Source organism: Gymnoscopelus braueri, assembly GCF_963280865.1.
Source record: "Gymnoscopelus braueri genome assembly, chromosome: 3".
Taxonomy (NCBI): domain Eukaryota; kingdom Metazoa; phylum Chordata; class Actinopteri; order Myctophiformes; family Myctophidae; genus Gymnoscopelus; species Gymnoscopelus braueri.
In genome coordinates, this window is record NC_137612.1 from 47009037 (window position 1) to 47027621 (window position 18585).

The following is an 18585-nucleotide window of genomic DNA, read 5'->3' on the forward strand; positions in this document are numbered from 1 at the left end:
CAACTGAGTAATCTGTTGGTGGAAAGGGAAGTTCTAGAACAGTGAACAGAGCAGGAGAGCGTAAGACAGGAAACGGAACATGTTTGCGGACAGTGCGGTTAGAGCAGCTTGCTGAAAACGGAAGGAGCTTCTGTGGTGTATAGGACAGCTCTGCAATACTAGAATATTCATCCAGAGCTCACAAATTACTTAAGGTTCCGCTACCCGACTCAAATGCTACATGTAAAGACTAAAGTTTGGATCTTTGATCATTAGGTGACTATTGAACAATTGACAGTGTTTTGATTCTGAAATTGGAAGACTACTTTTCAACGAGGCCTCTCTTCCTGATGATATGTTCCATAGTGGCAGCCTCAGTGTCCAGGTTGATTTTGTACTTGGCCAGGATCTTCAGGATGGGTCTCAGCTTCAGCCACCATTGTGTCTTAGGAATACGATGTCTGCAGAAGAGATAGCTTTAGGATATATATATAATTTTGTTTTCTTTTTTTTTTAAATCAGGCTGTATTATGGTTGCTGGCTGGGTATACACTGGAATGTTTATGTTTTGTTTTAAATTGATGTGTCTGATAATCCCACGTGGGGTGGGTCAAGAAATTGCACGCACGCACACACACACACACACACACACACACACACACACACACACACACACACACACACACACACACACACACACACACACACACACACACACACACACACACACACACACACACACACACACACACACACACACACACACACCTTCTAATTCAAATGCAAGAAGACTGGGAAAGATAGAGGATAACTCTTACTGAAGATCAGTCTGGTCTTTGAGTTCCTCCAGAGGCGAGAAGACCAAAGACCTCTTCTTCATACCCAACACACAGGCAGTATCTGGGGAATTGGCAAAGATACGACCTGGAGACATAAAGAGCATGTATCAACATGGGGACCACAGTCATACAGCAGTCCAAAATTCTATAACACATCCTGTGTTCCGCAAGTGGGACGTTATTATTTCACCATGTCTGTAGCAGGTCTTCATTTTGTCAGTCAGCCATAGGACAGCCTTAGCCCCCATCTTGGTGCCAAAATTCCTGTCGAAGGGCGTGGGTGTTCCACCCTATAGTGAAACAGGAAGGAGGACAATGTATTCACTTGGGTCTAATGTTATGTATAGAATTGCCTGGCATGACAAACACTGATTTAACCACAGCCCTATATACTTCGTAGTATGACGAATAGCAGCAATAACAGATATACAAGCTCACAACGTGTCACGATAGCAACGCTACATTAGATTGAAAGATTGTAACACAGAACAAAACGGAGGATCTCGATTCATTGGCATACCTGCTGCATGTGTCCAAGAACATTCTTCCTGCAGTCAAACACACCCTTGCCCTCTTCTGAGTACAGGTTGAAGATGAAGTCTGTGGTGTAGTTAGTGTTGCATCTCTCATTCCTGTAAAGAAAGAAGAAATCATATGAGTGGAATGAACCCATCTGTATGTGATAACTTATCGTCTGCCTTAAACCCCCAATGAACCATAAGGCGCACAGGTGAATCTGTTTAGTTGTGTAGAATCTACAACATAGAAGTACAGTAAAACAAAAAGATAGTATGAGGTTTTTATGGAATGTCCACAAACCTCAAAATTAGACCTCTCTTAACCGAGGTCTTCATCTTCTCCACCAGATGTTCCACATTCACCTGCAAACAAAGCAACCACCTCACTATGTGAAGTTAAGAAACCATCCATCCGGCCTGGGCCGTAGCGTGACGGTCCAGGCACCCTAGGCTGCAATGCCAACCTGACAGCGTGTCGCCGGTTCGACTCCTGTTCCCGACGACCTTTGCTGCTCGTCACCCCCCATCTCTCTCCCCATTTCCTGTCAGTCTACTTTCCCTATCCCTCTCTAAATAATGGCATAAAAAGCCAAAACAAAATAAAAAAAATAAACCATCCATCAACCACCCAGCAGTCATTCATAAAACAAGTCAACATAAAAGCACCTCCAGGTCATGGATGTTGAAAGGTTCCTCAAAGATGTATGCAGCATCAGCTCCAGATGCCAGGCCAGCCATGGTAGCCAAGTAGCCACAGTATCCTCCCATAACCTCAACAAGGAACACTCTTCTCTTTGTTCCAGCAGCAGACTGCTTGATCCTATCACATGTCTGACACAGAAATTAACCAAAAGAGATGTACAGAAAATGAACACTGAGGATTTTAATATAATATGATGGCATGTGTGTGTGTGTGTGTGTGTGTCTCTGACCGTTGTTATGGTGTTGAGCGCAGTGTCAGCACCAATGCTGAAGTCTGACCCAGGTACATTGTTGGAGACAGTAGCAGGAATGACTACCACGGGAATACACAGCTCCTCATACTTCCGTCTAGCCTCCACCAGCTGCAGACCACCCAAAAATGCCTAGTGAAGAGAGAAAAAGTATGAGTTTAACCAATTTAAGCCCTAGCATCTTGATGACTAGCGGAAATACCAATCAACAACGCATCACACCGCGACACATTGTGATCTTGTAGATCTGTTATTTCTATTATATATATATATTTTTTTTTCTTCACATATGGCATGCCCAAAATAAGTATGCCAGGTTTAAAGTGGTTAAGAGTTTGCATGTTGTGTTCATTTGCACTTAAATGTATTATTAGGTAAGCATATTATCCAGTAGAGCTCCTCACCTCAAAGCCCCCAATAATGACCAAAGCATGGATGTTGAACTTCGAAATGCTCAGACTAATCTGCTCCATAATGTCTTCTGGCAGGGACCTTCATCAGATAGAACAAAAAGAATCACACATGTATAATCTATGTGTCTTAGGTTCCTTGTGATCAGATGAGTCTATATGGAGATAGCTCACCTCTTAGTTCCCAGCATGGAACCCCCCTTACCAACCCACCCTCCCACGCCAGCCCAGCCGATAGGCTCAACCTGGGAAACGTCAAATAGACAAAAAGTAAAGCTTTAAAAAAATGTTTTCAGCACTCTTTTTTTCACGTAAAAAAATAAATGCAACTCTTAATCATAATAAAAGACTCTAGGATGTACCATTCCATTAGCCAGGCCGTCGTAGCCATCATGAATAGCAAGCATCTGGTGTCCCTGAAGGAGGCCTATTCTGACCGCTGAACGAACGGCAGCATTCATCCCAGCACATGGAGCACCCACATTCATTATAGCAATGTTGATGTTACTCTGGAAAGAGGCAAACATATATATAGATATAGAATATATAGAGAAATGTATCAGAGTAGATATACCCAGATGAATAAATCATTACACATACAGAGAAATATGTATTAAAGAAAGAATATCATATTCACCCCTGTCATTGTTATGTTACAGTATATACTAATGTCATTTACTTTTAAAACCTCTTCAATTAAGATGTTTATGTTTACTGTATAAGAGGCACAAAAGGGACTTGAGACTACAATTCCACACCTTTATCTCTGGAGGGTGCAAATGGGCCAGCATTTGGTATGTGTTCCAGTTGTTCTCAAAGCTCCTGTAGTTCAACATTAATGGAAATGTACAGACATTTGAAACTTGCCACAGCACATGATAACTTTACATTGAAACCAATAACTGGTACTGTGTGCCTCACTTTCCCCTGAGCTTCACAGCATCATCATATCTCCCTTCTTCCATGGCTGTGGTCACGTCTTTAGTCTGAAATGAAAGGAGACAGGGGACGTCAAACAGCAAAATGGAGGAAGTCAGTCAGTCAGTCAGTCAGTCAGTCAGTCAGTCAGTCACTCACTCACTCAGCCAGACAGACAGACAAAATCTCTGTTGCATGTCAAATGTACAGTTACTTTTCAGACACACTGCTGTGACAGTAGTCACAAAAACTCAGAGGGCTTCATCAGTTGTCTGTGCTGCTGCTGCCACAGTGTCATTATTCATTTATATAGTCTTCGTGGTGGTGGTGCAGCATTTAAAATAGTCAAGCATCAATTTGCTGTTTACATGCATGTATTTCAATTTGCTGAAATGTATGAGTATCATGGATATTCCCGTTCATAGCAATGCTGATATGAAGATGAGTTGGTTATGGTATCCATAGCAATATGTGTCATCACATCCCCCAGCAATGTAGGTGGTTGTGAACACGGAAGTAGGGTTCTTAGGACCGATCTATATTGTTATGCATTGTGGTGGTGTATTGGAGATGAGTTTTAACTCACCACTTGGACACACTCCATCAGAGGCAGCCTGATTGCCATGTTTCCTGACAAGCTCACCACACACGCAGGAGTTTCTGGAGTGGCCTCTAGCAGAGCCATCACAGCCTCTACGCCCATCCTGCTACCCTGAATCACAGTGACACCAGAAAGGAGGCGATAAAGTTGGATTTGATTGTAACAACACATGACACACAAACAGAGACAACGATCAATTGGTACACACATTAAAATGGTATACAATGTGTATGTGTATGTGTATGTGTATGTGTATGTGTATGTGTATGTGTATGTGTATGTGTATGTGTATGTGTATATATATATATATATATATATATATATATATATATATATACATACATAGGACACACACACACACACACACACACACACACACACACACACACACACACACACACACACACACACACACACACACACACACACACACACACACACAACACGTACACACACACACACACACACACACACACACAGGGAAAGTGAATGATTACCAGGATTCTATCGAATGCGGAGGGGGTTCCGCCTCTCTGTACATGGCCCAAGATGGTAGCCCGGGTGTCGAAGCCTAGCGTTTTCGATACGATCTAAATAAGACAGGTGATAAGAAATTACGATGTTATTTGTTTGTATGACACGACGGTACTGTATGCCTCCCTGTGATTAATGCTAAGTAGGAGTATATTGTCATTACTAACGTCTTTGAGATAGTCACAGGTGATAGGTGTGCCATTGCGGTTCATGGCCCCCTCTGCAACAATGATGATATTCAAACGGGAACCGCGGGTTCTTTGCTGTGTGGGATAGAGAAAAACTTGAAAGATCAGCAAGCATGTTCTCTGGGAGAGCGCAGAGGGATATGGAAAGAGCCAGATAGATCAGTGGTTCTCAAACTTTTTCATGTGAAGGACCCCCACATTAATGTGTATTTTTGAAAATAGCAATGCAACACGTTGTGAGCTTGTAGATCAGCTAATTTCAAATAGCCTACAGGGTTAAAGTGGTTAAACAGATTTTGATGCTATATTAACACATTTAGCTGGGGACCCGCTGCCCGCTGGATTGGAACCCCCTGAAGGTCCCCAGACCCCACTTTGAAAACCACTGAGATAACGCATGCAGTTATGTGGGAGAAGGCATGGAGGGAGAGGTGTACGTCTTTCAGTCTCCTGAAGAGATGTTCTTCCCATCCGTCCTCTGGGGGCATTTCTGGGATGAGCACCCAGTCAGCACCACAGGCCAGGGCAGTCACCAGGGCCAAGTAACTGTAGGCAGACAGTTGTCATCGATGGAGTATTAATGGCTGTGGTGTATGCTTGTGTAGACCATTTTAACCCAGAGTTATATGTACAGCCATAGATGTGCATGCAAATACACGCGTATTCGCCTAAACATCGTGCACAGACCAGGTTCGCTCACCCACAGTGCCTGCCCATCACCTCCAGGATGAAGGTCCTCTGGTGACTGCAGAAAGACACACATAATAACATCTGATCAGATCAGATCAGGCATCTTGACATCACACTGGAGTCAGATGTCCTTCAGATAACTGTCAGTGTGTCTTTGGGTACCTCTGTGCGGTGGTGGTGATGGCATCCACCACCTCTATGATGCGGTGCAGGGCGGAATCTGTGCCGATAGTCATGTCAGTGCCACAGAAGTCATTGTCGATGGACCCCACCATGCCAACGATGTTCAGGTGAGATGATCGCTTGGCCTCGTCTGCTGTGATCTTCCCTGAGCAGTGGTGCACACACAAACACAGCCTTAAAATATCCATGTAGTAGCAGTAATTAATTCCTTGCAGTGGCCAGATCCAACAGGGTGAGTAGGAATTCACTCATCTGAAAGAACATTAGTGTAGTGTTGGATTTAAGAGACAGTTTTTTTAATCTGCTGCAACCTCATTATATATGTTTTATGTTTTTACGTGTACACCTGAAAATGTGAGGGTAAAGTTGAATCCTGATCTTGAATCTCTAGCATCATCCTACTATATAATTGGAGTAACCTCTGTCTGTCCGTCCGTCTTGGGTCGACCGGGTATGGGCTAGTTTTTATAACTACGACAGGGAAGTCAGATGTGCAAAGTGACTCAGATGTCATCGTTTAGAGCAGTGCCTGTTGGGTAATGTAGTTGCAGTGCTGAACACCCGGGGAACTCTCACCAGCTTTCACCAGGTCAGCCAGCAGCTCGCTCCACTCTGTACGGAACTGGTTGGCACCTGTCAGACTGCCATCGCCACCAATCACACACAAGTTAGTGATGCCCAGCTTTACCAGGTTACAGGCGGCCTTGGTGCGTCCTTCCTTTGCACGGAAGTCCATACAGCGGGCGCTGCCAATCACGGTGCCACCCTGATGCAAAGGAAGGAGGAATGATTTTCAGGACCCAGTAAGAATAGCCAAAGTGCGATATTCAGGACACTAGGAGAGCAAGAAACTAACTACATGAAGGTTGCAGGGAATGGTGGAGCAGTGGTTGTGTGGATGGTGGTAAGGACACTCCGGCCTCGGTGTCTAAGGTCCGTTAAATCCTTTAATGAACCATGGCATTTAAATGACCACTTGACCTACAGAACTTCACTGTCGAGGCTAAAGAGTTGCTCCAGTTACATGGCCCACCCGTCTTCTGAAAAGGTTAGACTAGGACCTCTTGAACACAACGTTCAAAACGTTGAGAAGGTCAGAAAATAAATGTGTGTGTATGTGTGTGTGTGTGTGTGTGTGTGAGTGTGTGCATACAGTATGTGCATGTGTGTGTGTGTACATTATGTGCTCACCAGCTGCAGCATCATGGACACACTCTCCCAAGTAGCTAATTTGATATTGTCTCCTCCATCCACCAGACCCTGGTATCCCTGAAACCACATAAAACAGGTCACTTACTGTAAATATCAGTCCCAATCTAATGACCTGCTCGTTATGCAATATCATGTGCATGCTTGGGCATGGAAAGCTATTTCAGACGATGAAGTGTTATATATAAATAGTGGCACCAAATATCCAAATATGTTGGATCAATGTTTGTACGATTTTGTGCAGATAAAAGCATAGAGGAATCCAGTAGAGAAGGACCAAGGCCATTGTTGTTTACCTCATGGACAAAATACACTTTAGCTCCGGTGTACATTCCCACTCTGACTGTGGCTCTCACAGCTGCATTCATTCCTGTAGACACAATGAGTGTTGTGCAATTAAGACTTATGTTCACTAGGGAACCATGGTGACACATACTAATAAATACAAGCTCTGGAAAGTTAAAACTCGCCGCACACTCCTAGCTTTCAGTGCAAAGAAAATAATAATATTAGGGCAAAGAGAACATTAAAACCCCCAACTAGTGTTCTTAATAAACTTTACTTCAGTAACACATACACAAAAAAAAAAGTATGCGAAAGCTTTGTTCTATTCCAAGACTTCTGTTCCAGAGGCTAAGAAATAGCAAAACAACCCGACAATAACACAACACCATACACCAAATAACTATATGAATGGATGTGTATTACGGATTGAACAGTATTCAATCTGTAATACATTAAGGGTTTTGAAGGGGTCGCAGAAAACACAGAGAGTGGTTCAGGTATTTATCTGCATGCATAGCACACCACTTAAAGGACAAGACATGTGGACAGATAAACAGTGAAGATCTCTGCTTTCACTTGGATGGAGTTAACCATTTAAGCCCCTACTGTACTTCATCGAATGACGAATAGCAAAATTAGCCGATCTACAAGCTCACAATGTATCGCGGATTCACAATGTGATGCTTTGTGAGCTTGTAGATCTGCTATTTTAGAAAATGTTGAAATTCTTTGAAAATTTTTCACATTTTGGAAAAAGTTTCTTTAATCACATGCCCAGAAAAGGGATGCAAAGTTGAAAGTTGTTAAAGAGAAGTGGGACTGGACGGTTAGAAGAGCTCACTTCAGTCCACCTCACTTTGTCACATACATGTGACAGAAAGGTCAGGCGGCTAAAATTAGCCCCCCCCCCACAACAGATACAGAGATAGAGAGGAAAAGGAGACGGAAGCCAAAGAATATGATATCTAGATGTCTGGAAAGGACAATGCAATGGCCAATATTTAGTTGCGAAAGGCAGAAAATGTAAGCATGTGTTTTTTTTCCCGCTCCCAGTTGTTCTTAGCTCTATGAAGCTCAAATGTACAGACATGCAGCACAGAGCACTGGAAGGTCCCACTGGAAGGTCATGTGGGGTCAGTAGACATTCTAAAAGGTCACAGTGGATATATTCATCACAAACTTAAAAGGTCAGGGCAGGACAAGTCTCCTTGCCTCCGTGGTTCAACCTGCCCTGGATGCAAGACTTCAGGTTACTCTTTATTTACATAGCTCTGTGACAATGCCATAGTCATGACAGCTATGTGCTTGAGTGTTTAAAAAATGTCCAAGCGTTATACCAAACCGAACAATTATAATGGTTGGCACCTTCTTATCCAAACTTTCCATCACTGTTTGTCATTATAGGAAACTGTCAGCTGTCTTTTTCTGTCTTTGACAGACTTGCCTTTGATTTTTGACTGCTGTGGTTTAAGTGAATGGCAATTGTTCTCCAAGACCCATGTTTAAATAGAAATAGATTTAATTATCTCAGCCATCTGTTGAGGGCAACAATGTAACTGATACCAGAGTCCCCGTGCTGGGAGAGTGCACTCACACATCAAACTGGAAACCTCTACTAACTCTGGGCATCACCACTCACACATCACCCTGGAACCCGTCTACTTACCCTGGGCATCACCTCCTGAGGTCAGCACAGCAATTGACCGACCCACCCCAAGCTTGGTGGGGTCCACTTTGGCTGGCTCTGCCATGTTCCTGGAGCTGTTCCTATCTGAAATACAAAGGGGAGAAGATTGGCCTTGATCGTATTATAAGCCCTATCGCCACTGCTGTCCAGTTTGGAGTCTTTAGACACTCTCACCACTACTCCTCGCTGCCTGCTCCCAAGAGTGAGAGACGGGGCAAGGGGATTAAACATAACTATCCTCTTGGCATAAACTGAGGCAGGCGCAGTTGCGTAACTCGCACACACACACGCACGCGCATGTGCAGACACACACACACACACACACACACACACACACACACACACACACACACACACACACACACACACACACACACACACACAGGAATGGTTGTCCCTATAGTATAGCTATTCATTGGGTTTCCAAATAAGTTAACATTTAAAAATGTATAGAAACACCATTTGTATAGTATTCATCAAGGCCATTTGTTTAAACCAGGAATATAAACCATTGTTATTCATAGACCTATCCTCTGTAATGAGAAGTACAATGAAGGTATTTACAGAGTTGAAAATGTTTTAGCTTTTATTAAACCATAGTTTCATAAAAAATCATTAAGAATATAACATTTAATGAAACATTGAGATTGGAATAGATTTATGTCCATAAAAATATGATGAGGAGGAACTTTTGTTAAAATGTCAACTAGTCCAGGTCTTGCTCAGGGACAAATTTCATTTCATCGACACATATGCTGGCCTGGCCTGGAATCGAACCTGGGGCAACCTGGACCTAGGCGGGCTCACTAACCACTCAGCTATGGCCGCCCCCAGAGCATATAATGGTGGCCTGCTGCCCCTGTCTGTCTTTTGACGTTACTGATCATTCTGTCATTAACAAAATAAAACGAAAAGAAAAATCCCTATCCATAAAAAAAATTCTCATACTCTCACATGTGACAACTAACCCATAGCACCACCCACCTGACCTTACAGTAGGCTACTACGTATTTAGCTAGCAACTGAAAAGTAGACCATCATCATTTGATTATAACATATCTAATCACCTACAAAAACACCAACATAAAAACTAGGGATGCACAATATTGAAATTTTGTCCGACATCGATTACCGATTATTGTCTCCGCCAGGCCGAAGGCATGGCGAGAGAGTATGTTTTACCCTCCGTCCGTTTGTCTGTCCGTCCGTCCGTCCGTCCGTGTGTCCGTCTGTGACCAGCTAATCTCCGGCACCGTTGGCTTGATCGCAGCGAAACTGTGCACACATACTCCCTGGATGCCAATTCCGAACTTCTGCCCCACATTTTTCACATGGGCCTGTTATAGCGCCACCTGGAGGCCGATTTGTGCAAAACCCATTTCTTTACATTACTCCTACAGATTTTATCCAAACCTCATGCAAATCGGTACACAGTATCTCTATAGTCATGTGATCAACACGGATCTGTCCGATTCCCCATATTCCATCCTCATTGGCTAAGGTTCGCTTCCAAAATTTGCAGGATTGGTCCGTTTTGAACAAAATGCCTCAAATCATGAACGCAGCTTGCGATTTCCGTGAAATTTCACAAACACATTCGCACTAGGCCAAGGAAGAAATGCCACCCTTTTTCACATTGGCCTGTTATAGCGCCACCAGCAGGTCTAATTTAGCAAAACACATTTTTGGAACTAAATGCCTGAAATCATGAATGCAGTGTCCGATTGCCATGAACGACCTAAGAATAAATGGCACCCTTTTCACATTGGCCTGTTATAGCGCCACCAGGAGGCCACAATAACGTACCTGACCTGGCGGAGACCTGTGCTCCGAGGAGCACTTTTTCTAGTTTGAAATCGGCCAATACCGTTTCCTGGAATCGAGGGTTTACCTTACACCTTTTATACAGTAACTGTGATTCTGGGTGCAATTCAATTCTAATAAACAGTGCATTCTTATTTCCTGATTTATGGTATGATGCACGTATGATGCAGGTATGAGTTATTTAACATTAATCCAACTTATTGACCCTTTTGAAAACATCTCCAGAAAACACTGATTGAATCTGCAGCCTTCATCATCACAAAAGGCTTTTGTCTCCTCACCTCAATGTTTATGTGCATGGTGTTTAGCCCCCTTGGCCATTTGGAACCTCTCTCTCTCTCTTTCTCTCTCTCTCTCTCTCTCTCTCTCTCTCTCTCTCTCTCTCTCTCTCTCTCTCTCTCTCTCTCTCTCGCTCTCTCTCTCTCTCTCTCTCTCTCTCTCTCTCAGAGCTATCTTGGAGAGTGAGGTCTGTTTTATACACAGTGGTGTAAAGTAACTAACTAAGTACATTTACTCAAGTACAGTACTTAAGTAAAGATTTGAGGAATGTTTTACTTTACTGGAGTATTTCCAATTGTCTATACTTTTACTTCTACTCCATTACATGTCAGAGGAAAATATTGTACTTTTACTCCACTACAATTATTTGAAAAGTTTAGTTACTAGTTACTTTGCAGATATAGATTATTATATTATAAAACATACATTAACCACTTTAGCCCTATTTTATAACTAGGCTATTTGAAAATAGCCTATCTACAAGCTCACAACACGTCGTGAGCAATTGTAGATCTGCTATTTTCAAACATTTTTGTACTTTTACTTTTGGTACTTTAAGTATATTTTGATGCCAATACTTTTGTACTTTTACTCAAATAACATTTGGAACACAGGCCTTTTACTTGTAACAGAGTACTTCTACATTGTGGTATTGATACTTTTACTTAAGTAAAAAATGTCAACATGATGAAACAGTGCCCTCTAGTTTGGCCCAGGTCTCCCCTACATTGGCACGCAGACTAGCCTATTTAAACTGTACCAACACGGTCAAAACATAAATCTGTATGATGAAATCCATACCATGGTAAACATTGAGGGGTGTAATTACGTAAAGTAAAGTTGGGGTAGTTGAGATGAGGTGAGCTGGCAGTCCTCACATGACACTGTGCGTGCCATAGGCCTACTGTACAGTGTCAGTGACAGTTCTGTAAATACATTATAGCTTACCGGCATCCTCTGCTGGTGGGCTGACAGAGTCGACGGACAGCTTGTTGTATTCGGCAGCTGGCGGAGCATCGCAATCTGAGGTAGGAAAACAATATCACATTACAGGAATTCTCCCTGGACTACGGCACACGTGGTTGCGCACAGCTCAGCTGGAGTGTTCATTGAGAAAAGTGCACCCTTACGCAGTGGTGGAAAAAGTAGCCTACTCACATTTTTCACTAAGTGTATCAATAGGCCTACTGCAATGTAGAAATACCCTGTTACAAGTAAAAGTCCGGAATTCAAAAAAATTACAAAAGTGTTGGTATCAAAATGTACTTAAAGTACCAAAAGTAGAAAGTACTCATTATGCAGAATGTCCCGTTTCACAAGTTTTCAAATGTATAAAATGCATAAAAATTGTTTGAAAATAGCAGATCTACAGTAAAAGTATAATATTTGCCTCTGAGATGTAGTGGAGTAGAAGTAAAACTAAGTACTGAAAATTGGAAATACTACAGTAAAGTAAAAAATTACCTCAAAATTGTACTTAAATACAGTAGGCTACTTGAGTAAATGTACTTTGTTACTTTTCACCACTTTACTCTCTCAGAGTTATATTAACACTTCAGATTTTAGTGTCTTTGTATACATCTTAAACTTGACTTGGCTGTTGAAAAGTCTCTCATGTTACAACCGCTAGCCCGCCAGAGTCAAACACATGCATGGCACAGGCAGCTCTACCAGACCCACTCATCCAGCAATTTGGGTGGGAGCACCCAAGTCTCATTATGTGTTCCTTCCAGATATATTTTAAAGGGATGGTGGAAACACATAATACAATAGGCCTGCCCTATACGCTCAGTAAACAACCACCAGCAAGTATTATCAGCCATCCAAGCCCAGCAACCATGTATAGCTCAGTCTCGTAGCTACTAACAAGATTGGTGATTCTCAGACTTTTTAATCTCAAGGACCCCCAGCTTGCAGCATTAGGCGACTGACCCACATTTGATACAATACTTTATCCCTGGAACCCCACCCTACACTGTAAAATCCTCTGCGGTAATTTCACTCTGAGAGTGTACAAATGGACTGGTCACTGGTCCATTGAGTTCTAAACCATTTTTTAAATAGAATTTGATTTAAAAAATAATAATTGGGACCCCACCCTACAGTATTAATTTAGGGTAGGGTTCCATAAAGGTTCATTTGGTTCCTAGCCATCAATCATTTAGCTGGGGACCCCCTGGAACCCTTTCAAGGACCCCCAGGGTTTCCTGGAACCCACATTGAGCGCCACTGAACTAGACCATCACAGCTAGCCAGCCAGGCCGCCTACAGCCCTGAGCACTGCAGAACAGCAGCCCAAGGTATCAGGATGTTAGGTCACAAAAAAGACCAGGAGAATGAGACTAGCAGGACACTGCCAAAGGCATCAAGAGCTGCCAGCCAGCAAATTGCTGCTGTGGGAACCAACACACGGGCATCGGTCACAGGGACGTCCCACACTAACATACGTGGATGTACTCAAGAATGATGCAGGAGTACAAAGTACCAATGAACTGGCCAGATGTATGGAGAACCGGGATGACTGGAAGCGACGATGGAGGGCTCGTCTGAGGACGACCTAGAGAGACAAAAAAGACTGAAATGTAAACAGTAAAATCCTTAGTTAGAGTTTTAGTTAGAGTGAAAAATTAACCTGCAGGGTCCACTCCCACAGAAACAGGATTTTGCTAAATAGACTCCCTTTCTCTCTCTCTCGCTTTCAAACACAGATGTTATCAGATTTGAAGTCCAAGTGTCATTGGGCTATAGACCAATGGCCGTGCAGAGAGATCACTGGTCCACCTGGGGCAGGTGCTCAAAGATCTAAAAGGGCACAATAGGCCTATGTTAGCCTGGGATCCAGCCTGATTCACTACGTTCTGCTGATTTTTTTTTTCTCAGAGTGAGAAACAAAATCCGCCGAACGTAGCGAAGCAGTCTGGATCCCAGGCTAACAATATGTGCCCGTGTGAACATAACGGAAGCAAGATGTTCCACAACAACTTTGCCCATGTCATGCCTGCTAATGCTATTACCCGTGGGCTCTGCCTCCTGCATCTCTAGTCTACAGCCTAACATGTTCACTTTACGATGAGGGCAAACTAAAGCCAGGAGCCTTGTCACATTGATTGGAAATAGGGGAAAACAATTAGCCTGACTCTACAAACCAAGCTAACAAAAGCTCATGAAATGAACATATCTAAGTTTTGTAGCTACGGTAATCTGCACAAAACATGAAATGTAAAAGAAACAATTTATTGACGGGGGAGTGAATTTACCATGCTTGCTGAGAGCATGTCTCAAATTGTTTTGCAATGCAGCTGCAAGATTAACGAGGTGGGAGGGCACTCAGCAGGGCACTTGAGAGGTGAAAAGTGAAACTAAAACTGACTGATGGCAGCCAGCTCATTGTAATTATAATATTATAAATAATAATTACGATAGTGAAATTATTTGTCAAATGTTCATTACATGTTGGCCCTTACATGTTGATAAGGGCCACAGGTGTTTGGCAGGCCATACAAAATTACATTAAAAAGGGCACTTTGGGCATCATCAGAGGCAAAAGGGCAGAACCCAAAGCCCCCCCCTGCACATGCCGGCTAAATGTTGCCGCTCTATTCCGACAATCAGTTTGTCTGACTTTATTAAACGTGACTAGAAATTTATATTAGTAGGCTACAGAAAGAAAGAATGAAAGAAAGAAAGAAAGAAAGAAAGACAGAAAGGCTCTCAGGAGGCCGATGGCCTAGTCCTTTCTAAGTCGCCTGTTGATATTATACAGTACATGCCATGATTATTGATTGAATTTTCACAAATTCTACTTCTTACATCATGAATGCAACATCCAATAATGTTCAGGTGTCTCATAGAGCGCACCTCCAAAAAACACTTTCACTTCTGCCCATGGGAGCTCAGAGGAGCGCCGTTTTCTAGTTATTTATTTATTTTTCGCTTTTTTGAATTGTGTAAATGAACATTATGTTGACAATTCATCCAATTGACTACAATAAATGGCAAATAAGGACCCAATCTGAGATATTGATTTATAAAATGTGTTTGTGATTGAGAGAAACTCAATTCACAATCCTACCATAGTACCACTATAATTAAACTCACTTGACTTATTCTTTCTCTCATTAGCAGCAACATTAAACCTTTGTATGTCTGGAATCATTGATTGTATGTGATAATTAGATACATCAGTGGGGATGTAAAGGCCTATTTGTGTGTGTGTGTGTGTGTGTGTGTGTGTGTGTGTGTGTGTGTGTGTGTGTGTGTGTGTGTGTGTGTGTGTGTGCGTGCGTGCGTGCGTGCGTGCGTGCGTGCGTGCGTGCGTGCGTGCGTGCGTGCGTGCGTGCGTGTAATTTCATTTGAAAGATATGTCAGTTATATTCTTCTATGTCTACGATACCTCTATTCTATCTATACTCTTATAATCTTACCAATAATAACAAAAAAAGAATGAATGCAAATACGCAATGAAATTAAACACAACTATTAAAGGTCAGTATTTTCCATTTATAATCTGATCAAATTGGCCAGACATGAAAAGTCACAGTCATGAGAGTAAATTAAATCGTAGCTATAAATGACACTGGTGGATTAGAAAGGAACATACACAACAGAGACACAATGCTGTAATCTGAGCTACAGATCTGTCCCTCCTACTCGATGCCACCATTACTGTAAAAGCGCACAGTCATCCCAAGACCTGCTTTAATAGGTTTGCACGCACGTATATGTGAGTGAGTGAGTGAGTGAGTGAGTGAGTGAGTGAGTGAGTGAGTGATGTATTGCACATATTTGTGACATATATCTTAAGTTTCATTCTGCACATCATGCAATCGAGGGCAAACTTCATAATATACTGTAGTGTGTGAACTGTGAGTGGAGTATCCGTGTAAAATGACTGACTCAGCCCCATCTTTAACGTCATCACACGTTCACACGCAGGCAAACACACAAAGGACATGCTTCCACACTTACCAGGTGCATTAGAATGTAAACGCTTCTTGACCCACAAAACTACACCGGTTAGCAGTGTGACAAAGACGAACCACCGGGCCAGAAGTGCAGCGTGCTCCCACATCCTCACACAGCCACCATGCTGGATCAGTATTAATAGCTTTGATATCACCACTAGATAATCATGGGTAGTGGAAGTAAAGAACTGGGGAAATAGACCTCACAACCAAAGCATGTCCATGAGTCTGTGGGTGGTCCACTCAACACTTACAGTAAAGGGTACATAATGATTTGAATGCAACTGGAGGGGATATTTGAGGAGTTTGGAATGATGCATGATCTGTTTTCTCTTCAACCATGAAAGCAGAATTTGGACTTTGACTTGAGACTTAACTTGGACTTCAGTAAATGACTTGACTACTGACGACTGTACAATGGTTGGTGGTGGTACAGGTGTGTGTGTGTGTGTGTGTGTGTGTGTGTGTGTGTGTGTGTGTGTGTGTGTGTGTGTGTGTGTGTGTGTGTGTGTGTGTGTGTGTGTGTGTGTGTGTGTGTGTGTGTGTGTGTACAAGAAGTACAATGGGGACAGTCTTTTAAAGTCATTGTTCAGGATCCTCACTGCCAGCTATCTTTGTCCCTTACACTGGAGTGCCACTCATGCCAGGGCAGTAAGTAAAAAAGGCCTATAGTGAACAGCATCCAATAGCAACTACTGTAGCTAATTGAAGAGCAATCTTCGTTGGTCACTGCTACCAGGACAGGGATCTCATTTGAAACAAGCCATTGCGGCTTTTATGAGCGATCCATTTTAGCTGACCTTGTATTGTAAACAGTACTTCCATGTGCTTTTTCTCTGCAATCTTCCAAATAAAGTATTCAATCAATCAAAAAAAACTATGAAAAGGATCAAATAATATCTGATATCCTGCTATGGTGGCTTCCCCAATCAACTAGAGGAATCAGGCTCATGCATTTCCTGACACGATCTTCAGGGACACTAAACTTAGGCTCCAACTGGGGGGAGCAATGGCTGACAAGACCCGGTGGAAAGACATATAAGATCTCGACGGCAGTTGAAGGATGATGATGATGGAAAAAGGCCACCCTATCTTAATTGGCTCACTAATGACGTGATTCATCAGGTCACATCATCTGTGAAGGTCATGATTCCACAATCAACACCACGGCTTCCCAGTTGGCGAACTGACTTGTCGTGTACAGCAGACACGTCACTTTGTACAAAAGTGGGGTGTCGCTTTATAATCATGGGCAGTTGAAGTAAAGAAATGTGAAAATAGACCTCACTACCAAAGCATATTGCAAGTAATCAGATACATCATCATCATCATAACCTTTATTTAAGCTCGGAGTACAGTTGAGGGGCAGGCTCTCATTTTCAATGTAGGCGAGATATACAGAACACAGTAATCAACAGGAATAGACATTCACATACAGCAACATAAAAATACGTATACTGTACAACACAGACTGGTATGACTGTCCATGAACAAAAGTGGGGTATCGCTTTGTACAGTGATAGAGCGGTGTTGTGGGCATTGTTGTTTCCACAAGCTGTGTGTATTGTTGTACACAAAAATAGCAGATCTGCTATTTTGTGTGCAACACCGCCATACGACGAAGTATAAATCAGGCATATCCTTCCGATCCTGTGTGTCCCCAGAGCTGTGTGCAGTCCTCTCCCAAGGCAAGCCAGATCAATATCAGCATCTCCAGGTAATCCCCCCCCTATCTTCCAGGACAGTGTTAACACTCACACAGCCTGTAATAAACCATTTGGGATCAATACAACACCCGCTCTACACAAAACACTTCCACTGCTAATCAGAGGAAGCTAATGCTATGAAATATGGACCCAGACATGGTTGTGCTCTGATCTCTCAACTTCTCCAATTATCTGAAATATTATGAAGTGATTGTGCTGTACTGTACAAATGAGGATGAACTTCTAGTATAACGCCGGCATAGAGTCGTAACACAGTCTGCATTGGTTCATATATAGGTTATAATTAATGTAAATGGTTGCCATACAGGTGCAAGTTAGCCAGAGCAGTAGGCCAAATAGAGATACACTTAATGTAGGCTATTTAGTAATATGCAACCACATATATTTTGTAACAATAGCTTGTTACATTGCTCAAAAAGAAACCACAGCATGTTTCTGTTGTCCTCCTGTCACAGGGTTACATTTAGAAGAGGACCTGAGCAACTTTCCATCAAGCACACAGAGCACCCAATAGGGGGCAGCAGCGCCTGATCCTTCCATTGTCCCCTTTCTGTGTTTGTTAATCATGCAAAGCCTTGGCCCTAATAAATCATGCGCTGAAACGTCTGTGCAGATTTTGTTAGGTTTTATTGCAGTTTAATCAGCCCAATGAATGTTTTAATAGGCTGATATTTCAGAGTGCGAATGGCAATCCAGTGATAAATTGTGTTGTGTGAGCTGGCGCCCCCCCCCCCCCCCCCCACCCATTTGCCTTCTCGCTGCAGAAAAATTCTGCTAATGGATTAACTGTTATTTGG

At 42.6% G+C, this 18585-nt stretch overlaps 1 protein-coding gene across 1 annotated transcript; it reads right to left on the reverse strand.

The window, feature by feature from the left end:
• Nucleotides 1-196: 196 nt before the first annotated feature.
• Nucleotides 197-16182, reverse strand: pfkmb (phosphofructokinase, muscle b). Its single transcript, XM_080425237.1, has 24 exons — nucleotides 16066-16182; nucleotides 12046-12120; nucleotides 8974-9078; nucleotides 7319-7392; nucleotides 7005-7082; nucleotides 6390-6579; nucleotides 5793-5958; nucleotides 5641-5685; nucleotides 5378-5486; nucleotides 4920-5015; nucleotides 4716-4808; nucleotides 4204-4329; nucleotides 3621-3685; nucleotides 3458-3521; nucleotides 3062-3208; nucleotides 2874-2944; nucleotides 2694-2781; nucleotides 2269-2421; nucleotides 2003-2167; nucleotides 1638-1699; nucleotides 1339-1450; nucleotides 1009-1108; nucleotides 798-903; nucleotides 197-440 (listed from the first exon to the last, which is right to left on the reverse strand). Exons 1-24 carry the CDS (start codon nucleotides 16166-16168, stop codon nucleotides 302-304), a joined length of 2532 nt encoding a protein of 843 aa, XP_080281363.1. The 5' UTR covers nucleotides 16169-16182; the 3' UTR covers nucleotides 197-301.
• Between the last annotated feature and the right edge of the window lie 2403 nt (nucleotides 16183-18585).

Excerpts from the sequence above, each read along its gene's own strand:
- pfkmb (XM_080425237.1), bottom strand. The coding sequence starts at position 16,168 with ATGTGGGAGCACGCTGCACTTCTGGCCCGGTGGTTCGTCTTTGTCACA. Across the intron at positions 5,487-5,640 it reads GTGATGGGCAGGCACTGTGG|TTACTTGGCCCTGGTGACTG; the intron begins GTGAGCGAACCT and ends GTCTGCCTACAG. Across the intron at positions 3,522-3,620 it reads GCTGTGAAGCTCAGGGGAAA|GAGCTTTGAGAACAACTGGA; the intron begins GTGAGGCACACA and ends GTTGAACTACAG.